Source organism: Sus scrofa, chromosome 17 (assembly GCF_000003025.6).
Source record: "Sus scrofa isolate TJ Tabasco breed Duroc chromosome 17, Sscrofa11.1, whole genome shotgun sequence".
Lineage (NCBI taxonomy): Eukaryota > Metazoa > Chordata > Mammalia > Artiodactyla > Suidae > Sus > Sus scrofa.
In genome coordinates, this window is record NC_010459.5 from 33963185 (window position 1) to 33986072 (window position 22888).

Below are 22888 nucleotides of genomic sequence, written 5' to 3' on the forward strand. Positions count from 1 at the left end.
CTCTAACTCTCTCAGAGGATGTGGGCCGCCTAGGAGCCTTTACTAGGTTCCTTTCCCACTTAAGTAACCCACAGCGAGTTTCTGCCGACTGTGACCACAAACCCCAGCTGACGCCCCTCCCCCGGCCCAAAAGCTGCAGCGACCAGCTTTTACCAGCAAATTACAAAGTTAGACCCAGGCCCAGGACAATGAGGATGGCACAGCTGCACTCATGGGAAAGCGGACACATTCCAGGTTCAAACCCCAGTTCCACAGCAAACCCCCCTGAATGTCAGTTTCTCTCCCAACACCCAACAGTCATTTTTGGAATGTTTTAGGGGTTCAAAAGAGGCAAGGGATGGAAAACCCCTTGCCCCACGCGTAGCCCACTGTATGCTTTGGATCTGAGAAGAAACTGGGTCAGGAAGGAAGAACAGCAGTTCTCATGTTGCAATTTTGTGTCCGAATCACCTGAAGAGGTAAGTCAATGCAGAGTTGGAGGCAGCAAGGCTGGTCGTGCCCCAGGACCTGCATGTTTAACACGTGTCCCCTGCCCTGAGGTCTCTGTGGCAGGTGGTAGGGGTCACTGCACTTGGAGGAATATAGGATCCGAGGGGAAGAATGGAGGAGATGAGGGCCCGACTGGCTCGACCACCACAGCAGTGGGGCCTCTGAGGACCTTAGCTTCTTCCTTGCTAGAAGTTTCTGCAGTAACGGTCTCAGGGAGAATCCAACTTGGATTTCTGTTTCAGAAAGGATGCAAGTAATTTATTGTATGTTTGATCTTTGATCATATCTAGAACAGCAGTAGATACATTTTTCTCACTTGGATAGCAGTGATCCAGTAGTGGATTATAATAGTTCAAATTCAATGGGCTCCTCCCAGGAGCCCCGTCCTTATGTGAGTGCTTCATCTGGGCTAATAAATACAATGTGAAATCATTCTTCCCATCTCGCAGGTGATGAAGCTGAGGCCCAGAGAGGTAAAGTGGCCTGCCCAAGGTCACGTGGCCTAAGGGAAGGCATTTAAGCCCAGGTAGCCTGGGATTCCACAGCCACACAATATGCTTGCCCCGTTAGGGTATCTCTTTGGGGCAGCGTGAGAGTGGGGTCTCTGGCAGGTGCCTGCGCTCCCAAGTGAGGGGGTGAGGTGCCGAGAGGGACAAAGTGGGGTGTCAGCCCCCTGGGCCTCTGACTCACCAGGGTCCTCAGCCACCACCTCTGGAAATCCCTGACTCAGCTGCCTGGGGATGGGAAAGGCTCCCTGAGCTTTGGTGGCTCCATTCAGTTCACAGCAAAGGCTTGTTCACTCGGGCTGTGTGGCCTTGAGCAAGGCGCTCCTCTTTCTGAACCTGGGGGCTGCTGAGAAGAACAACAGGAGACCGGCTCTACTCCACACCCCGCACACAGGGCCTGTAATGCAGACAAGTGCTTCCTGTTGTCAGTGGCACGGATGCAGCTGTGGTGACAACCTGGGTTTTCAACACCATCCGGTTCTGCGCAGAGGGTGGAGGGCGCAGCTGGTCCTTGTCTCTGCCCAGCAGCCATTCTCCCTTCTTCTGGGAAGGGCATCTCCATCCTCACTTGAACCAAATGACTTCCGTTTCTGTAACTTGTAGCTGGGTTCATTCCAAGAGGAAGCTGGAAAACTACTTTCATTTTTATTTATTTTTATGTGCATCAGCATGAAAGTTCCCAAGCCAGTGGCTGAATCCAAACCCCAGTTGCCCAGCAATGCTGGATCCTTTAACTCACTGCACCAGGCCAGGACTGAACCCTCGCCTCCGCAGCAACTTGGGCCATTGCAGTCAGGTTCTTAACCCACTGTGCCACAGAGGGAACTCCTGGACACCTACATTTATTGAGTTCCAGCTGTGTCCTAGGCACTGCACATGATTCATTTAATCTTCAGGACAAGCCTGTGAAGCAGGTACCAATTCTCCGTTTGCACATGTGGAAACTGAAGATCCGAGAGGTTTAGTAACTTGTGCAACGTCACGGGTTTGGGACACACATCTGATGTCCCAGCCCAGCCCATCTTTTAAGTAAGAGCTAGTCATTAAGTTTAAAACTGATGGACTCTTCTAGGAAGGGCATTCATTCATTCAGTAAGTACTCCCCAAGAGCCTGCTAAGTGCCAGGCATGGTGCTCAGCCCGGCAGAGAAGAACCCACAGACAAGTCCCTGCCCTCATGGAGCACCCACTCCAGACGGCACAGAAGTTTCATCGCACAGGTCAAATCTAGGCGGCACCAGCTGCCTGTGACATTACTGTGAGAAAATTCTGAGCTGCTTCTGGGCTGCGCAGGAAGGGAAATGATGGCGGAACACTCAGATCTGCAAAGGGTGCCGTTAGGACACTGCTGAGTGTCGCTGCATGTTGCACCCCCACCTTTGAGACTCCTGACGACTGTTCACACATGAGTATAACAATGCAGAATCATATCCTGGTCAGAGCACAGATTCCAGTTTTTATTGTGAAAACAGCCACTGTAGATCTACTAACAAGGCCCTACCCTCAAGGAACTTAGGGTCTAACTGGGAGCCTAAGGACATGGGAACAATACAAGATGATTCCTATCAAAGAGCCACAGGACGGTCTTATCTGGCCACGTGGGTAGGGTGGGGGATCAGGAGGCTTCCTGGAAGAGGCGCTCAGTGGATCTGGCTAGGCCGAGTGGGGGCAGGGGGAGGGCATCCCAGAAGCAGCAGCACAGGCAAAGGTATGGTGTGAGGTGGGAGTGGAGCGGATGTGGCTTGGCTGGGGTAGACGTGTTGGGGGAACAAAATCGAAATGGTCATAAGGGGGCTGGACCATGGAGTGCTCACTGTCAGGCCCCCGAACTTAGTCCTGACCCTGACCCTCCCTCCCTGACCCTTCAGCAGGATGTCACTGAAGACTCTGAGCAAGGGCGTGCCAAGAAAAAGGACTTCTGGGTGGCTGGCTGGGGAGAAGTCAGAGGTGGAGGCAGCTGTAGCACCAGGGAATGGAATGAGCCCCTGCATTTCGGTGGGGGTGAGAGGACGTGGGTTCTAGTCCCAAGTCTATGCGGACGTGCTGGGTGACCACAAGCAAGTTCCTCACCCTTCTGGTTCCTCCATCTTCTCCAAAAGCCCCTTGAGACCTCGACTGGGTGAACTGAGGTGTGTGGAGGGTGGGGTGTCACTTGGTTCAGTCTCTATTTTCTACTTTGCCCTTGAGAACCCCACCTAAGGAGGGTCCACACCCATGGTTCCCCGGCGCTTCGGGCCCAGATGGCTCAGCCTCGGGTGTGTCCTTGCCTCAGCTTTAGGTGCCTTTTTCTCACAGACGGAAAACAGGACCTTGGAGCCATGTGCAGCTGTGTGACTTCAGAGAAGGGACCTTGCCTCTTGCCTACTTGCGGGATGGCGGGAGCCACCAAGCCTGTGACTGTACAGCACCGCGCTCTGCAGGCAGGGAGGGCTCCTTGGCTGGTAACTGCCTTTCCTGCTCTTGTTCCCCCTCCGACTCCCTCCCATGTGTGGCTCTCGGCTGGAAGCCTCTGAGTCCGGCAGGGCCTCCTCTCTGGGGCTGAACATGCGCCCAAGGCCGGTGCGTCTCTGCCCAGGCTCGTCACGGGGACTGTGACATGGGCCACCCGGCCTGCTGAGCAGCCCCAACACTCACCCCGCCCTGGGCGGCTGCCCTGCGTCATTCCTCAGGGGACTGCCCAGCACCAGGGCCAGTCCCTCCCCAGGCACCTCTGTACAACCCAACCCACAGGGACTGCAACTACATTCCTCCCCCTTTTCTGTTTGATTGATTTTGGGGGATAGTTAAATACATTAAATTTTTTCAAAATTTAAAAGGCACCCCAAAGTATGTTATGAAAAAAAGCCCCTCCCACCACAGCATTCAGCCCCTTACTTCTTCCCGGAGACAACCCATCTAAATTCCTCCTAAAAACAATTAATCTTTTTTTTTTCTTTTTTCTTTTTGTCTTTTTGCCTTTTTCTCGGGCCGCACCTGAGGCATAGGGAGGTTCCCAGGCTAGGGATCGAATCAGAGCTGTAGCTGCCCGCCTACACCACAGCCACAGCAACTCGGGATCCAAGCTGCGTTTGCGACCCACACCACAGCTCATGGCAACGCTGGATCCTTAACCCACTGAGCAAGGCCAGGGATCGAACCTGAAACCTCATGGTTCCTAGTCGGATTTGTTAACCACTGAGCCACGACGGGAACTCCTAAAAACAATTAACCTTAATTTGGCGGCCCCTCCTTACAAAAATCATGAACGTTCAAAGTAAAGATTAACAAAACCAAACCCCACCACCCTGAAACAGACACAAAAGTACAAACTAACAACCCCCACCCCACCCCACCATCTGGATTTCCAGCCTTTTCAGTTTTGTCCTCCCAGACAGTTTGCAGTATCTATTCACTTTTGGAAAAATGAAAACAAAAGACAAGCTGATTATCACAATATTGACTTTTCCATATCTTGCCGGAACACTTCCTCCTGGTTCCTTCCTTATCAACAACGCTGATAGCTTTATGACCTTCCACAGAGGCTGCCTTATTTAACCAGACCCTGGCAATGGACATTTGGGGATTTCTAGATTTCCCTGTTATAAGAAACACAGTGATGGGCCCCCGAGACCTCACTGGCTACTTGTTTTATTTTCTTGTGACAAATTCCTAGAAAAGGAAATGGTAGGTCACAAGGTACGGCCACTTTTCAAGACCCATCAATCTGTCCTGATGTTCAGCAGGACTACGTGTCTGAGCCAAGTTCGGTTACCTCGAGCCAGGAAGTCTTGGTTCACACCCCTCTCAAGAGGAGCTGTGTGAGCTTCCATCCCCACCTCCACATCCAGACTAAGGCCACAGCCCTCCTCTGGACCTGGTGACCTAAGGCAGGTTGCCCCAGCCACCACGCCGCACCTGGGCCCATCCCAGTCCTGGATGAGTCAGCTGACCGGGGAGCAGGAACCCAGCTGGAACAAGGGCCACCGCCTTCCAGGGAGAGGAACAGACTCCGTTGGCAGTGGTTGGAGGAGGACAAGCAGCAGCACCTGGGCTGCAGGTAAGAGCCGGGTGCGGGGCCCCTAGAGCTCCGGAAGGGATCGGCGTGACCTGCTCTCTCCTGGCTTCTTCCCTCCTGGTCCCAACCCTTTGGGGACTTTCAGGCCTTTTCCTCTCAGGGTGCTTCTCTCTGGCAGTGAAACATGAACTGGGGTTTCCTCTTCTGACCCCAGCCCCGGGCCAGGTGTGACGGTTGGGTGATCTTCACCCAGACATGGCTAGGACTCTCCAGGCTCCTTCAGTCTGCCCGGGACTGCGCTCGCGGCTGGGACCCACACTTTGCTCCTTGAAATGGGCCCTTGGCAGGGCAAAGAGCACTTTCCACAAGGAGCCGAGTGCAGGCCTCAGTTTCTGTTACTTCTCTGCCTGAAGCTGTTTCCATCCACAAGCTCCCTGCCACGGCCAGGAAAACCTGCTGGGGAACTGGGCCGGCGGCCTGACCCGAGAGCTGGTTTCCTCTGTGGAGACTCCCACGCAGTCGGGGGAACTGAATGAGGTAATGGATATAAGGGCCCCGTACGTGCCCTCCACACAGTGAGCCTCAGAAAATGGTGCTTAAGATGGGGCTGCTGTGTGCCGGGCAGGCCCTGCGCTGGCCCAGACTCCCACCAGCTCTCCCCGCATCACTTCTCAGCTGGGCTCCCTGCCCACTGGGCCCCTCTAATCCATCCTCCAAATGAAAGTTAGACGTCACTCTGCTGCTCAACATTCTCCAGTGCCTCCCATTTCGCTGGAGTAAATGCCAAGCCCTCAGCATGACCCACAGGCCCTGCTGGATCTAGCCCCTCTCACCACCCCTGCAGTCGCCTGTCCTATGCTTCCCCTCTCAACAACCGACTTTGGTCTCCCTGCTCAGATATTTCCTGAACACAACAGGCACTCCCACCTCAGGGCCACTGCCGTGGCTGTGCCCTCAGCCTCAACGCTTCTCCCTCCCCATTGAAACTTTCACTCAAAAGGCATCTTCCACCCCCATCTCCCCCACCCAGCAGGGAGGCTCTTCGGGACCTCCGGGCTCTGTCTACCTCCCCCACCCGCCCCCGCCCTGCTTCATCTTTCTCCCCATCACGTCCTACCACCTAACACTGCACAGGCACTTACTTATTCAGCTAGGACGTGACACTCAAGGGCAGATTTTTCTTTTGTTCCCTGCCTAATTACTGGTACCCAGAACAGTACTGGGACTTAGGCACTCAGTAAATGTACTGCATGAACAACAGCTAATGACTACTGCGTACCCTTTATGTGCCAGTGCTTCCCATATATGTCTTATCTCTTTTAAGAAGCTTTTCATCTCTACGATAACACTGCGATGCAAGTATTGTTAAGCATATTACAGATAAACGACATGCCAAAAGGACATGTCCATGCTTGCTCTGCTAAATCAGAGGCAGCAGTCTGAACCCATCCTGCTTGCCTCTGAGGTCCTTGCTCCCACTCTGCCCCTCCTGGACAAGGATTCGGGAGTGTATCTGCATCCACTGAAGAAGTCCACAGCTTTCCTCCAGCAGGCAGTACAGCCTGAGAGGAGGGGAGTACATGCTGGTGGCCTAGCAACAGCCTCTTCCTTTCCGACTCACCATTTCTCTGGGCTAATTTGGCCTTCCAGGAGCTATTCCTCTGACACTCTAACCCACGCTTCCCTCCCGCACAGTCTTTTGAAGGATGGATGAGCTGTCCACAGGAACAAGTGGGCGTCCTGTAGTTTCAGCTCTTTGGAACAAAGCGTTCCAAAGGAGTGTTCTCACTCCAAAGTCCAAAGATGGGGGTGGGCGACCCCTTTTCGGCCCTGCTGGTTTCTGAGGACCTGATTGCTTTGTTGGGGACTTGTTATTGTTCAGAATATCAAAAAGTACAGAAGTTCAGGGATGGAAATCTTGGAAAGGGCAGTGGGAGGGGAACATTTCTCTGGGTAAGATAGATTGGACAGGTTCTTTTCCTTGCAGAGGAGCCAATTAATTGCAGGAAGCCATCAGCACTGAACTGAGCACACTTCCACTGTCACATCACAGAAGCTGGCCTTTCAATCTCCCTCATCACAGTACTGTTTTTTCCCCCTTACTAGGTCCAGGATTTTTCTTCAAAGGACTTTTCTGTGCTCTCTTTCCCCCCGGGGGTGTGCTTTTCCATTCTTTAAGAAACAGTAACTGGATGCCTGTTTTGTGCCAGGCACTGGCCACAGCACTGGGGCTTCAGAAGTGAGTGACAGTCCTGACCTGAGATGGAGACAGGAAAACAAATACAGCACAGGAGAAATCTAATCCAGGAAATGCAAAAGACCTTGCTCACAGTAGGTGCTTAATAAAGAGTAGTGGAAGGAATGATGAATAGGCACATCTGAGACTCTGGGGTCTAGAGAAGGTAGGTTTGCCAAACTCTGTTTGGTTTTCCGGACTTGCGGGGAAAGGTGTGACTGGCATTCAAGACATAGGAAACGGCACCTGTAAAAGCATGGAGGCATGAACTAGCAGGGTGAGTTTTAGGATCAGCAAGCAGTCTGGAATGAACAGATGCAGGGAGAGTGTGGAAGAGTGAGGAGGGGACCAGAAGTCAGGTCATGGAGATTTGAATATTAAGTGGAAGCTCGAGATCTTTATCCTGAGGGCAAAAGCAGGCTAAGGATAATTCCCCGATTTCTGGCTCAGCCCATGGGGTCGATTTGGTGGGATCACTATAGAGGGGCAGCGAAGCTGGGGGAAGATGAGTTCAATGTTAATAACCTTCAGGAGGCAAAAAAGATCTGTAGGGGAGCTGGACTCTTAGGCCTGGGCCTCCCTACCCCTGGAGTGACATACTCCGCTCTCACCTCCTGAACCTCCATTCTTCACCGTCCAGTCAGCATCTTCTTCCTTCCTCCAGGAGACCTTCCCCGTTACCCTAGACTTTTATCCTGCACCCCATAAACCCAACTGCCTGACTCTCATAAGAATCAGTGAGTCCAGTTTTGCTGTGGGAAGTGACCCGCCCGGGCAAGCACTGTCATTCTTGGGTGGGCCCTCAGAGTGAACCTGCGTGGAGTGGGCGGGGCACTCGCAGCTCTACGCCAGATCAGGAAGAACAGGGCCGGGCAAGAAATTTGGGACGGTGACGTCACATCGGGTGGGAAATACTTGGGAATCGAAGGAGCTTCCGAAATCATGGGGAGCGAGGGGACTTCCTCTTCAGAACGAGCAAAGCAACAGGCAGCGCAAAGCACTGGCGTGTCGACTTTGCCCTCTTCCCTCCCACAGCTGCCTGAGAATGAAATCTTATCAGTCAGCAGGGGGCGGTGCAACCTCACCCTCGTCCCTTGGGGAGACCGTCAATGGACCAGGGGTCAGAGTCAAGGGGAGGCGAAGGGACATTCGTCCGTTTAAAGCTCGATTTAACCCGCATAACCGCTGGTCCCGTAAAGAGGGGACGCGAGAGCGACGGAGACTTCCCATCCCTTACTCTACTGCTTTACCTGATTTCTTTTTTCCTTTGCTGCATGTGGGCCCCAACCACGAGTGCCTGGGGAAAGCATTCTAGGATTCCAGGAAGGCAGCCAGCCTACAAGGCCACCATTTTCCACCTCGCAACTGCGGGGCATCTTGGGAGCTGCCGGCAGCGGCACGCAGGCCTGGTGGGTGAAACGCATGCGCCCAAGCCGCTGCAGCGCACCCTAGCGGCCTGGCGGGGTCTCTACTCAGGCACCGTAATCCGTAACAATCTGGCTGCGCTAAGAGCTGTTCGGAGTGGGAGTCCTTAGTTGATTGGTAATTCGACATCGTGGGACAGACTGGGAAACTGAGGCCTGGGGTGAAGAACAGTCCCAAGGGACTGTTGGAGCTTCTTCTGGTGCCCGAGTGCATGGAGTTTGTGCCTGGCTGCACTTTACAAAGCGGGAAGTTGAGGCTGAGGGAGAGGGAGGGTTCGTCCTGATGTGGGGTCCACCCCATCCCTAGATTAAAACAAACAAACACACAAACAAACAACGTGATGCCCTGTCTGGAGAAATGAGGACATTTAAGTAATTTATCATAAAAGAATGTGCACTTCACATTCAGACAGGGTTACACCCAATGGTGCCTGTACCTAATTTAAAATGAGTAAGTTTGAAGCAAAAGATTACTACAATGTGAAGAGAAGCATGGAGTTCCCGTCGTGGCTCAGTGGTTAACGAATCTGTCTAGGAACCATGAGGTTGCAGGTTCAATCCCTGGCCTTGCTCAGTGGGTTAAGGATCCAGCATTGCCATGAGCTGTGGTGTAGGTCGCAGATGCAGCTTGGTTCCCGCTTTGCTGTGGCTCTGGCTAGGCAAGTGACTACAGCTCTGATTCAACCCCTAGCCTGGGAACCTTCATATGCTGTGGCAGCAGCCCAAGAAATGGCAAAAAGACAAAAAATAAAATAAAAATAATAAAATGAGTAAGTTTGAATATAATAAATAGTATTCAACTGAATTTTGCCAAAGTTTTTTGTTGTTGTTTTTGTGGAAGTTCCCGGGCCAGGGATTAAACCTATGCCACAGCAGCCACCAGAGCTGCTGCAATAACAACCCCAGGTCCTTAACCTACTGTGCCACAAGGGAACTCTGCCAAAGTTTATATTTAGCATCTGAGTGAAAGGTTAAATGTATTTGTATATGGGTGTGGAGTCACTGTGACAGCTCCAAACTGCAGACACACCATGGGCATGTCCTGGTGACTCACCTGTGATAAGAAGGATTGACAATGATTTTCCAAAACAGTGACCAAAACAAAGAATAACTTCCTCAGTTAATATGGTGTATACATTTCTGGATAATATATAGTGTATTAAAAACCAGGGAATGTTTCATTGTATATAAAACAAGTTATAAACAGGGTTTTTTTCCTACATGGAGGTTTGGCAGGGTATGGGAAAGTTGTGCAGGACAGTTTGTGGTGGTGAGCTGTTCTGTGCATTACAAGAGGTCTGTGTCTCTGCCCCCCGCTGCCTAAATGCTAGTAGTGTCCCTTCAATCTTGTGACACCCAAAAATGCCCACACCAAATTCCCAGTATGCTCCTTGGAAAACCGCTGATTTATTCTGTTGAGCAGCAGTTTTTGCCAGCATGCATGTGCCGGGCACTCTTTTGTTGGGGAGGCATAGGTTAGTGAACCGGACACAGTCCCTGCCCTTCTGAGTCGGGGTCCAGTATGAGGAAATATCCAGATAATAATCATGTAGCATGATAACTAACCTGACAGTGGGGCAGTACAACTCAGTTTAGGACTACAGTTTAGGGTTCCATGGCCTGGAAAAGCCAACTGGAGAAGCAGCATTTGAGCTGAGCCTTGAAAGCACTGTGCAGAGAAGGGTGGTGTGCCGAGCAGAGGGATGAGCATGGCTAAAACAGGTCCAAGGTTGCTGGCACCCAGTGGACACTCAAATGTTGTGAATAAGTAAGTAGATGGATGATTGACTGAGACCCAGAGCATATTTGCTGCCTGGGAACCATCCCCACTCTGTCCTGAACTGCTGAGAGGCAGGGGAACACCTGCTTCTTGATTCCACCCAGAGCCCCAACCTTAGTGGAGACCCAGAGAAGGTGGCAGTGGTGAAAGGGTCCCAGATACGGAGGAAGGGTTGAGTGGTCCCAGCCTGGGAGTGATTTCCAGAACTGGATCTTCTGATTCTGCTCTCCCAGAGGGCAGCTGCTAAAAATATAACTGCTCTGCTGCTTTCGTGTTTGAAAAAGCGGGGCAGAGTTGCCTCTCATTTTCACATCTGTCATTCATGCGTGATCCTGGTGACAGGGTGTGTTTTTGGCAGATGGTCCCTCCTGAGGACTTTCCCAAGATAAAATCCCCCAGAATGTGTGCACAGGGGAAGGCCACAGGCAGAGGGGTCTCTTCCTCCAGCTGGTTTAAAGGAGGTCAGAGCCAGTCTCCCTCCCCCTTAGAACAGTCCCTGTCCTCATGAGATGATCATTTCTGCCCCAAAGTCCAGGCTAGGGCAAAGGTCTGGAGCTGCCTGCCTCCAGGAGCCAAGCAGGCAGCTAAATCAGCTGGGTGGGCACTTTGGCACACAAGGCGCCTGCAGCCCCATCTAAGAGGCAGGCTGCAACTCCAGCCCAGCAGGGTGTCACCACGCATGATTTCTGCTCTTGTGTTGCCAACTATTTCGATTTTTTTTTTTTTTTTTGGATACAAGTTAGAAGTAAAGAGTTTTATATTTTCAGGTTTTGAAATCTTGGCAGTAATTTAAATAAAAACAAACAACCAAAAAAAAAAAAACAAAAACAAAACCAAGACTCTGAGAGGCGAACGAGATCTGTTTGGCATCCCTCGTCCTTGTTTATATCCTGGGAAAGTGTGTGTCCTTAGGACATCAGAACTTTACTTTACAAGGAGAAAAGCGGAGACTCAGGCAGAAAGCATTGCTTCTGGAAATGTTATTGTATTGGTGCCCATGCCCAGGGCTAGGGGGTCCACAGCCAATTAGAAGGTCCAGTCCAGGTAGACAGACTAGTAAAGAGGCAACTACGGGAGGAGGAAAAGACCCACAGTGTAAGGACATGAGTGGGGCAAGGATTGGGGCTGTGCAGCGGGGGAGGGTGGGTGGCACGAATCAAGGCAAGCTTCCCGAAAGAAGAGCCCTCTGGTTTGGGACTTGAAAATAATTGGGTGTTAGCCAGGTAGGGAGTGGAGGGGGGAGGCAGTACTCCGGATAGAAAGAATAACACATGCAAAGGCCTGGGGACATGAACGCGTTCTTTTAATTCAAGGATCTGAATGTAGCTCATTGTGGCTGGAGCTGAGCAGGGGAGTTGGGAGAAGGATGTATGGCAGGAAATGAAGCAGGAGAAATAGGCAGGGGATGACAAGCAAATGTCTACGGGGACTCAGGACCAGTGAGTGAAGGGGTCTCAGCAAAAGAGACAGCAGAGACTGCTGGGGTTCGGGATGCCCTGGAGTTGGCTGTGACTCAGTTGCGGCCATTCAGGCCATTCAGCGGCGGTCCAGGGTTGCCAGCACGTCCTGTTTTTCAGAAGCAGTGTGAAGTTGGGTTATTGAATGCAGTGTCTTCATTGCATTTAGGCTACTAATATGAATGTGTAAAGTATTCAGTAGGGCCAAATAAAATCTGTTTGCCCCTGGTCTGTGAGCCATCAGTAATAAGCTCTGGAGGAACAGTCATGGCCTTGTGGTCCACTTTAGGGAATGTGGGCTGGATTCTGAGAGTGAGGAGCCCCTGGGGGGCTTTAGGCGGGGGGCATGGCATTCCGGGTTCATGCAGAAAGGGCCTGGTGGCTGGAGAAGAGCAGAGGAGGAGTTAGGACTCGTTGGATGATGTTGTGGTACCTGCAGAGGGTGGGAGAGGCTGGAGGTCTGCACAACAGCACGGCAGTTAGGGATGGGATGTGGGAGAGATGGGATATGACGGCGGATTAGAAAGGATGGTGTGTGTGTTGGGGGGGATTTGGGAAGGGTTAAGGCTGACATAAGGGTCAAGGCAGCAGGTGCAGCGAAGCACAAGGAACAGTGATGGGTGAAGCTGAGCTTGGCCCCTGTGGCTCGCTCAGGGGAGAGGCCCAGAGGATCTGGACTTGGTCCAGGGAATGTGGGCCCAGCAGGGAGAATGGGACCCCCCTTGACCCCAAGGAACTGCGGGTCATCTGGGAAGAAGTCTGAGGACAATCGACGTGTCCCCAGCAGGAGGCTGGCCCAGAGTCTCTCAGGAGGGCAGGGCCATGGGTGGGAGCAGCAGTGACCTTGTTGCCTGAGGAGCTGGGGTGGGCCTGCCCAGATGGAGCCGAGGGTGGGAGGGTGGGCAGGGGCATCCAACTGGGTCAGACTGGCCCAGCAAAGACCTGGAGATGTGGCGAGCCGTTATGAGAGGGTAAATGGAAAAGAGTCCAGAAAGCCAAACTGTTCCTTCTTCGCAGTTCATCTAGGAAGAAAATAAAGCATTCCTGAGAGGTAACCCTTTGAATTTCTTTGGGTTTCTTGCTCCAAGGTCCTATTGGTTCTCCTCTGGACAGTTAGTAGGCACTTAGCAAATGCGTGTGGTGCTCCCCTATTTCCTCCTTCCTTTGGAAAAATAGTCCGTTGAGGGCAGAAATTCTGCCACAGTTTGTGTGCATGTTTGTTTTTTGGCTGCCCCCAAGCATATGGAGTTTCTGGGCCAGGGATCAGATCCCAACTGCAATTGTGACCTACAAGGCAGCAGCAGCAACGCCTGAGCCTTTAACTCACTGTGCTGTGCGGGGATCGAACCTGAGTCTGGTACTGCAGAGATGCCGCCGATCCTGTTGTGCCACAGTGGGAACTCCTGTGTGCCTGTTATTAAGAATTTGCATTGCTGTTACTTCACTGTGGTCAAGAGCAAGAGTCACCAGGAGTTTCCACTGTGGTGCATCAGGTTAAAGCACCCAGCATTGTCTCTGCAGCAGTGCAGGTGCGAACCCTGGCCTGGTGCTGTGGGTTAAGGATCTGGCATGGCTGCCGTTGTTGCATAGGTTGCAGCTGTGGCTCGGATTTGATCCCTGGCCTGGGAAATTCCAAATGCTTTGGGTGTGGCAAAAAAAGAAAGGAAGGAAGGAAGAAGGAAGAAGAAAAAAAAAAGCAAGAGTCACTTGAGACTGGAAATGGCTGGTATACAGTAGGAGCTCAAATGCCCAGAGGTGGAGGGGCTGTGAGGGGTAGGAGAAGTATTCTAAAGTGCCGGCTGCCTTTCTTTTGTAATCTTAAGTCCCCACCCACTTGACACTGGACTGAACCCTGCATGGTTGTGGGATGATGCTACGCAAACCCCTAGCGCCGCCTGGGTATACAGCAGCTGCTCACCAACCTCTTCTGTTGGACTGAATCTAGGTCTTGAGTGATCAGACCTCAGAAGCCTGTCTGGCCTTTGAAACGCGGCCCCTCATCCTGCTTTGCCTGGTCAGCCTGTCTGGGGTGATCTCTGGCCCAGGTTCGAAAGCCCAGACTCTGCGGAACGTGATGGGCTGGGATTCTGCAGGGATGGAGAGCTTGGGTCCAGGAACTAAACAGACTTTGGGTCAGATCTCAGCTGCCCCATCTCTAAAATGGGGATAGTAACACCTTCCTGACGTCTTTCTCATCCTGACAGTGCTGAGTGACGTCCATCCGAGCCTCCTCTCACCCCTCACCCTCTGTGCCCTGCAGTGTGTTCCAAAGAGCAGCCATGTCCACCCTGTACCCATCTCTGGAGGACCTGAAGGTGGACCAAGCCATGCAGGTAAACCGCCAGGCTGTTCACTGAGTCCCCTGATGGGGCCCTGGGGATTATCCCAGGGTAACTAAGGGGGACTTGTCTTGGGTCAAGTGTTGTGGGCCCCTGGGAGTTCCTGATAGGCCCCAAGGCCCATGGGCCCCCTCTGCAGGGCCTGCTGGGCAAAGCAGGTGTCTAGAGGCTGAGGCAAGGCAGTTACAGCAGAAATGGAGAAACCAAAGGGCTGCAGACAGACCTGTCTCGTGCCAGCCCCACCCTAGCGCTTCCTCCACCCAAGCTCGGGCAGACCCCACGCTCTAAGACAAGCTTCCAGAGGAGACCCCAGCGTCTGGTCTACTCAGCCCAGAAACCCCTTCCTCTTTCCATCCCACATGATGTCCTAGTGGGTTTTGAGCACTGGGGACTTTTTGACTGAGAATTTGTCTGGCTGCCTCAGGTGGTAAATAAGCCGTGACATCTGGGGGATCATGGGCCCCAGGAGAACCCCCTTCCAGAAGCACGGACATCTCCAGAGGCCACATTTTCACAAAGGGTCATGAACACCCCTCCCCCTGGCCCACCAGCATTCCTAATGCCCTAACCCCCAGCTCCAGGGAGCCCCAGGCTCCAGGGGCTCTGGGGGTCTCGGCCACAGCTGACCCCTCCTTCCTCCCCAGGCCCAGGCCAGAGTCGTCCCCAGGATGCCCGCCCTGCCAGTGCCAGAACATGACTCCCGGCCTCCAGGTGAGTGGCCTGGGTGCTCCAGGCTGAGAGTGACCTCTCCTGGCCATTTCCCAGTGCCAGCCTCTTGCCTGCCACTGAGGAAGCTGCAGCTCTGCAAGGGCACCCGCTGCCCTGACTTGGGGCCCCAAAGAAGGCTGCATGAGGAGACCAGGATGGGTGTGGTGGCCCTGGAGTTGCTTGTGGCCGCCTCGATTCAGGTCCTGTGGTAGCGAACTTGAACTCAGGACCAGCTCTTGCCCTCCTCGCCATGCAGTTTCCCGGAGCTGACCTGGGGTGGGACGCCTGCCTCCGGCAGCACGGGTGCTGTCCTTTGTGTTTGATGTCTGGCTGATGCCAAATAAAGTCATTTGAGTTGAACCAAAGTGGTACCTGAGGGAGGTTCCAGGCCACTCCTGGAGAAAGCGGACGGTCATTGTCACTGCCAGCGAGCGATCCCAGGGATGCAGCGTGCTCTCAAGGGTATGCTGCATTCTCGCGAGTAAACAGCATCCCCAGGCCTGGTTTCTTCATAAAAATGAGTGACCGCCTGGGAGCCAGGTGGGTGTGGCTAAGCTCATGCCCAGGGTAACACATTTTTTCTTCCTTCCTCCCTTCCCTTCCCATCAGTTTTGTACCCAAACCTGGCGGAATTGGAAAATTATATGGGTCTTTCCCTCTCCAGCCAAGAAGTCCAGCAGAACCTGCCTCAGATTCCAGAAGGGGCCAGGGTAGGTATCTGTCTCTTGGTATCCCTCCTTCTTGGTCTTGCCATTTAAACAGACTTGAAACAATCCTTCCCCAGCATTGCTGTGCCTCTGTTTCTTGATGGCACTTTTCTTTTCTTTTTTTTTTTTTTTTTTTTTTTTTTTTTTTTGTCTTTCTGCTATTTCTTGGGCCGCTCCGACGGCATATGGAGGTTCCCAGGCTAGGGATCGAATCGGAGCTGTAGCCACCGGCCCACGCCAGAGCCACAGCAACGTGGGATCCGAGCCGCGTCTGTAACCTACACCACAGCTCACGGCAACGCCGGATCGTTAACCCACTGAGCAAGGGCAGGGACCGAACCCGTAACCTCATGGTCCCTAGTCGGATTCGTTAACCACTGCACCACGACGGGAACTCCTCACTTTTCATTTTTGAGTCTTCGTTTTAAGGGCTGTGAGATTTTGTGGTTTTCCATGGGCCTTGGGGCTGGAGGGCTGCTGCCTGCTCTTTGACCTCTGACCTGCCGGCCTGAGCCTGCTGGATGAGAAAGGAGGGCATTAAACCAGGCCTGAGCCCAGGCATTTTTAATGAAGAGCGGCCTGTGACTTGAGAGAAGATGTATTTTTTTTTTTTTTTTTTGAGTTCCCATTGTGGCTCTGTGGTAACATACCCGACTGGTATCCATGAGGATGTGGGTTCGATTTCTGGCCTCGCTCAGTGGGTTAGGGATCTGGTGCTGCTGCAAGTTGCACTGTAGGTTGCAGATGCGGCATGGATCCTGCATTGCTGTGGCTGTGGTGCAGGCTGGCAGCTGCAGCTCCAACTTGACCCCTCGCCTAGGAACTTCCATGTGCCGCAGGTGCAGCCATAAAAAGATAAAACAACAACAAAGCAGGCATTTTACATTGATACAATGTGTGTCTAAGGTTCTAGGTCATTTTATCCCTGGAAACTATCAACATAATCAAGATATAGAACGAGGTCATCACTGCAAAGCTCTCTCTTGTGTGGCCCCTTCGTAATCATGCCCAGCCTCCCCTCACCAGCCCCAGTCCCCGGCAACCATGAGCATGTTTTTGTCCCTATAATTTTGCCATTTCAGAAGGTTATGTAAGTGGCATCACATAGTGTGTGACCTTTTCAGACAGGCTCTTTCCACTCGGCATCATGCCCCAGAGATCTCTCCAGGCTGTTGTGTGTATCAACTCTTCATGCCTTTTAATTGCTTGGTTGTGTTCCCTGGTATGGATGTAGCCTGGTTTGTTTCACCCATTAAGGGACATTTTAGTTGTTTCTAAGACTAAGCTATTATGGATGTTTGTGCCCAGCTTTTTGTACAGACCTAAGTTTTCGTTTCTCTGGGATAAATGTCCAGGAGTGCAATTGCTAGATAGTGTGATAAATATACGTCTAACCTTTTTTTTTTTTTGGTCTTTTTGTCTTTTTAGGGCTGCCCCTGTCACATCTGGAGGTTCCCAGGCTAGGGGTCGAATCAGAGCTACAGCTGCCGGCCTACCCCATAGCCATAGCCACATCTGCGACCTACACCACAGCTTGAGGCAATACGGGACCCTTAACCCACTGAGCGAGGCTAGGGATAGAACCAGCAACCTCATGGTTCCTAGTGGGATTCGTTTCCACTATACCATAATGGGAACTCTTTTTTTTTTCTTTTTTTTTAAAGAAACTTTTTCCAGGAGTTTCCGTCATGGCTCAGTGGTTAACAAATCCGACTAGGAACCGTGACGTTGCAGGTTTGATCCCTAGCCTTGCTCAGTGGGTTAAGGGTCCGGCGTTGCCGGGAGCTGTGATGTAGGTCGAAGATGCAGCTTGGATCTGACGCTGCTGTGGCTGTGGTGTAGGCCAGCAGCTTACAACTCTGATTCGACCCCTAGTCTGGGAACCTCCATATGTCATGGATGCGGCCCTAGAAAAGACAAAAAGACCAAAAAAAACCTCTTTCCAGAGTGGCTGTGCCATTTTATTTTCCTGCCAGCAATGCATGACTGTTTCAATTTCTTCACATCCTTGCCAGTATTTGGTGTTATCACTATTTTAAATTTTAGTCGTTGTGATAGGTGCATAGTGATGCCTTATCATAGTCTTGATTTGCATTTCGCTCATGGCTGTTGATGAGTATCTTTTCATGTGCTTAATTTACCAGCTGTATATTCTTTTTGGTAAAATGCTTCTTCATATCTTTTGCTCATTTTCTAAATGTTTTTTTAAGTCAATTTTTAAGACTTTATTCTAGAGTCCTTTGTCAGATATGTGATTTGTAAATATTTTCTCCCAGTGGGTAGCTTCTTTCGTCACATGAAGAGTTTCTTACAGAGGAAGAAGTTTTCATTTTTTCTTTTGTTGCTCATGCTTTGGTGTCCTAAGAAATTTCTCCAAACCCTAGGTCCTGAAGATGTTTCCCCCCCACCTTTTTTTTTCTTTTTTGGCCGCCCCTCAGCTTATGGAGTTCCCAGGCCAGGGATCGGCTTCCAGCCTCAGTTGCAACCTGAGCCACAGCTGTGGCAACGCTGGATTCTTAACCCACTGCATCAGACTGGGATCAAACCTGCATCCCAGAGCTCCAGAGATGCTACCAATCCTATTGTGCCACAGCGGGAACTCCAAGATGTTTCCTTTTACTTTCTTCCAAAACTGTTAAGAGTTTTATGTTTTACATTTAAATTTCTGATTGAATTTGAGTTAATTTTTGTATAAAATGTGAGATCAGTGTTCATATTTTGCCTATGAATGTTCAATTGCTCCCACACCATTTGTTGCAAAGACTATTCTTCCTCCATTGCATTGCTCTTGCTCCTCTGTGAAAAAGCTCCTATTGTGTATGACTAATTTCAGTTTCTCTCTTCTCTTCCTTGATCCGTGTGTCTGTCCCTTTCCAGCATTGCACTGTCTGGATTACCGTAGCCATGTAATAAGTCCTGAAATTTGGTAGAGTGATTTCTGTTTTATTCTTTTTGTCAAAATAGTTTCAGCTATTCTAGTTCCTTTGTCTTTTCATATGAAGTTTAGAGTATCTTTGCTTATATCTACAAAACATCTCTTAGAGATTGTTGATAGAAATTGCATTAAATCTGTATATCATTTTGGGGACAATTGACAGCTTTACTACATTCTCCCAATTCCTGAAGACAGACTGTCTCTCCACTTATTTAGATCTTCTTTGATATCTTTTATCAGTGTTTTGTCATTTCCAGCATACAACTCCTGCATATGTTTTGTTAGATTTACACCCAAGTATTTATTTATTTTTTTGAGTGAAAACAGTATTGTAGGATTGTTTTGGGGTGGAAGGGGCTTGCACACACAGCATGCAGAAATTCCCAGGCTGGGGATCGAACTGGAGCCCCGGCAGTGACAACACCAGGTCCTTAACCCACTAGGCCACCAGGGAACACCTAAGTACTATATTTTTAATTTCAGTTTCTGCATGTTAATTGTCAGTATAGAGAAGTAAAATTGATTTTTTTGGGGGGGGTCTTTTTAGAGCTGCAGTCACAGCATATGGAGGTTCCCAGGCTAGGGGTTGAATTGGAGCTACTGCTACTGGAATATGCCACAGCCATAGCACTGCCAGATCTGAGGTGTGTCTTTGACCTACACCACAGCTCACTGCAACACCAGATCCTTAACCCACTGAGTGAGGCCAGGGATTGAACCCCTGTCCTCATGGATACTAGTCAGGTTTTGTTAACAACTCAGCCACAACAGGAACTCCAAAATTTATTTTTTTCTGTGTTGGTCTTGTATCATCTGACATTGCTCAACTCACTTATGAGTTCAAGGAGTTTATTTGTAGAGTCCTTGAAATTTTCTGGTAGAATACGGGGACCATTTCATGTCTTCTTTTCCAATCTATATGCATTTTATTTCCTTTTCTTGCCTTATTGCTCTGGCTAGTTCTCCATTACTGTATTTAATAATAATGGTGAGAGTGGACATCCTACCTGGTTCCAGATCTTAGGGGGGAAACCATTCATTTTGATATTTTAGCTTAATTTTTCTCAGGGCAAAAATCAAATTGAGCCCATTTGCTTCCACTGTTCACTATTTGCTATGAAATTTTTCTTTACTTTTTCAGTGGATTTTAAAGGGTTCTTTTCCTGGTACCAATTTGTCTGGGAAAACAGGGCTCCTTTCCTCTTCTTTCCCGGCTGTTATTAGGGGTGTGGACTTTAACGCCCCCTAGTGGCTTCACGCAGCCAGGTCCCATCTCGTCCTTTGCAGAGAACCGTGTGGTCTGGGGGTGGGCTGGGGCCTGTGCTCCACTCGGTTTTCCTTTCCCCATTCATGCCCTCACCCCGGACACCCCGGAGGCATGAGGCCCCAGGGGCTGGCTGACTGCTACTCTCTCTGCAGGCAGCGGTCTCGGGTTCCTCGCCGGGCCAGCTGGTGGCGCCCGTGTCCGGGAACAGCCTGGGGGTGCTGCGTGCGGAGATCAAGCCCGGGGTGCGCGAGATCCACTTGTGCAAGGACGACCGTGGCAAGACGGGGCTGCGGCTACGAGCCATCGACAAGGTGGGTTTGGGGTTGGGTGGGAGAGGAGGGGCCTCGCGGAGGGAGGAGGGCGAGCCCGCGTGCCTGCAGCCCGAACTGCCCTGGCTCCTCCCCGCGCCTCTGGGGTTCCCGCAGCATCGCCCAGGAGCTGCAGCCGGGACAGCACGGGAAGCCCCGTCCACAGTAAGGAAGGAGCCGGGCAGGCTGGGAGCCGAGGCTCACCCAACTAACCCTGAGGCTAGGCTCTTCCTCTCGAGATCCCAAGGTGCCACATGGGCCGGCCCCGGGTTGCTTTAGGGGCCCTCCACCTGCACCTCCACGGCTCCTATCTGTCATGGCCCTTTCTCCTTGCTCCCCACGCACAGGGATCTGGCTTCTGGGTGGCTCTCTGCAGACCGCGGAAGCCAGGGGCGGCGGATGCCTTTGTGAGAGGCCTGGTAGTCCAGTGGTCGGGGGTGCGGGTCCAGTCGGGGTTGAATTCCTGACTCGGCTGCTTCTGAGCTGAGCTGTGTGGCCTGGAGTGTTTCTTTGCCAGGAAAAATGGGGTAGCCTGTATCTGCTGTGTAGCACTGCAGTCCCAGTGCCCTGTGGGCTCAGGAGGATCAGGAGGCAAACAGCAGCTTGGAGAAAGGTCCCCGGCTCAGGGTCGCAGGGGATCTGACTGTGGGGCCTGCTTCCCCCAGGGGGTCTTTGTGCAGCTGGTCCAGGCCAACACCCCCGCGTCGCTGGTGGGGTTGCGCTTTGGAGACCAGATCCTGCAGATCGATGGGCGTGACTGTGCCGGGTGGAGCACGGACAAAGCCCACCGGGCGGTGAAGAAGGCATCAGCTGAAAAGATCGTCATGATCGTTCGGGACAGGTGAGCAGCCAGGTCCCAGGACCCTCTCTGTCCGCCCCCAGCCACGCCCCAGACCCAGCTCACTGTCCCTTCCTGCCAGGCCGTTCCAGCGAACCGTCACCATGCACAAGGACAGCACGGGCCATGTCGGCTTCGTCATCAAGAAGGGAAAGGTCATCTCTTTGGTCAAAGGGAGCTCGGCGGCCCGCAACGGGCTCCTCACCAACCACTACGTGTGCGAGGTGAACGGGCAGAACGTCATCGGGCTGAAGGTAAGCAGGTGCCGGATGGGCGACACCGGGTCGGGGGAAGGTTTGCCTCAGTCCCTCAGCCTAAGATTGCTGCAGGGATTCAGTGAGACCAGGTCCGTATCGCCCCGAGCACAGAGCAGGCTCAGTAAATATTAGCTGTTGCTACTTTTTGTTTCTTGTCCTCCCTATGATCTGAATGGCTTCTTCAGGCCTCTCTTTTTACGGGTCAAGAGATGGAAGAGGAAGAGGGGCCACATGGGCTCAGCTCGGGCTGCCTGGCCCACAGGAGCCCAGCAAAAGGAGGGGGTGGGTGCGCCTTCTGTTCCCCACTGCATGCTGCTTCTCTTTGTGCTTTGCGGCCAGAGCCCCCGTGTGACAGGGGCCTGTGAGATGGCAGAGGAGATGTGTGCTTGCTGAGGTTCCCGGGGCTCCTTGGGGGAAGTAACGTCTGCGAGGCCCTGTTAGTGTCACACCCACATGGGCCCTCAAAATGAGGGTGGGAGTGGCACTCCTTTTACTGAGAGACCCCCAGGTGGAAGGCCCACGTTCTTGCTGGAGCAAGGCCTCAGCTGGGGCCTGCCACCCTCACCCCAGGGGCTGCCCCGTCCCTGCGGTCAGATGTCAGGGGCGTCCTCCAGCAGGGGCCATTCTGACCTCTCTAGAGAGATGCCTGCAGAGTTGCCTCTGGCCCCCCAGGTGACTGCTCACTCCCCTCTCTTCCAGGACAAAGAGGTCACAGAGATTCTGGCCACAGCTGGAAATGTCATCACCTTGACCATCATCCCCACCGTGATCTACGAGCACATGGTCAAAAAGTAAGGCTGCTTCCCTCCTGCCCTCCCCCTGCAACCCCAGCTCCCGGCCTCCTCCAGGCTCCTGCAGAGCCTGGCCTGGCCTGCCCCCAGTTCTCTTCTCCTTCCCTCCCTTCAAGGGAGCCAGTGGCTCCTGGTGATTTGAAAGTCTTAGACATGGACTTCAGGGCTCGCAAGGGAGGCCCAGGCTTTGAAGGGAGGGGGAGTGGGCACTGCCAGTTTGGGTGACTGTCCTTGTTGCTGTATCTAGGTTGTCCCCGACCCTGCTCCACCACACCATGGACCACTCCATCCCGGATGTCTGAGGCCCCAGGAGAGCAGCTTAGCCCCCCCATCCTCCTGCAGGGAAGGGAGGGCCCCTGGATGACAGGCTGCTGCCTGGGGGAGGGGCTGTCTCAAGGGGGTGCTTACTACAGGTGGGGCGACACTGGATCCCCTGGGTCTGTCATTTATTTAAACACACTGGCCTCCTTGGATTCTCAGACTCTTAACTGAGCTAAGGCGGGGGCAGGGCCCACAGGCAGTGATTCTCTGTGCCGATTTAAATGCTGGGCATGTAGGCAGGCTGGCTAAAGTTGCAGCTGGGTCCTTTTCAAAATTTTGCCTCTACCAGTAAAACAGTTCCATGTTTTGAGAGAATGCAGTTTTTGTGAGAATTGTTTGTTTCCTTGACTTGCTCTTTGTCACAAACTGTATATAGTTATAACTGTCTTTTGAATAAAGAGATGATTTTAAATAAAATCCCTTTTTCAAAAGCAATTGAAATTCCAGAATCCTCGATCCCATGGACAGGACAGAGCTGGTTTTCTTTTAAGCAGTGGTGAAACCAAGACCTTTTCTGCACATTGCCTCTGAG

The 22888-nt window shown here is 52.1% G+C and overlaps 1 protein-coding gene and 1 long non-coding RNA gene across 5 annotated transcripts; one reads left to right on the plus strand and one right to left on the minus strand.

The window, feature by feature from the left end:
• LOC106506644 lies at window positions 210-3848 on the minus strand. Its single transcript, XR_001302077.2, has 2 exons — window positions 1180-3848; window positions 210-722 (listed from the first exon to the last, which is right to left on the minus strand). It is a non-coding gene; the product is annotated as an uncharacterized LOC106506644 (long non-coding RNA).
• SDCBP2 (syndecan binding protein 2) lies at window positions 3891-22791 on the plus strand. Of its 4 annotated transcripts, none has more exons than XM_021077266.1 (9): window positions 3891-5030; window positions 14146-14218; window positions 14869-14935; window positions 15542-15642; window positions 19994-20152; window positions 20815-20990; window positions 21070-21241; window positions 21944-22035; window positions 22283-22791. In XM_021077266.1, exons 2-9 carry the CDS (start codon window positions 14165-14167, stop codon window positions 22335-22337), a joined length of 876 nt encoding a protein of 291 aa, XP_020932925.1. In that variant the 5' UTR covers window positions 3891-5030; window positions 14146-14164; the 3' UTR covers window positions 22338-22791.

Bases quoted from the DNA above. Each gene is read 5' to 3' on its own strand.
- SDCBP2 (XM_021077266.1), top strand. From the start codon at position 14,165: ATGTCCACCCTGTACCCATCTCTGGAGGACCTGAAGGTGGACCAAGCC. The intron at 14,936-15,541 runs GTGAGTGGCCTG...CCTTCCCATCAG, and splicing joins ACATGACTCCCGGCCTCCAG to TTTTGTACCCAAACCTGGCG. The intron at 15,643-19,993 runs GTAGGTATCTGT...CTCTCTCTGCAG, and splicing joins AGATTCCAGAAGGGGCCAGG to GCAGCGGTCTCGGGTTCCTC.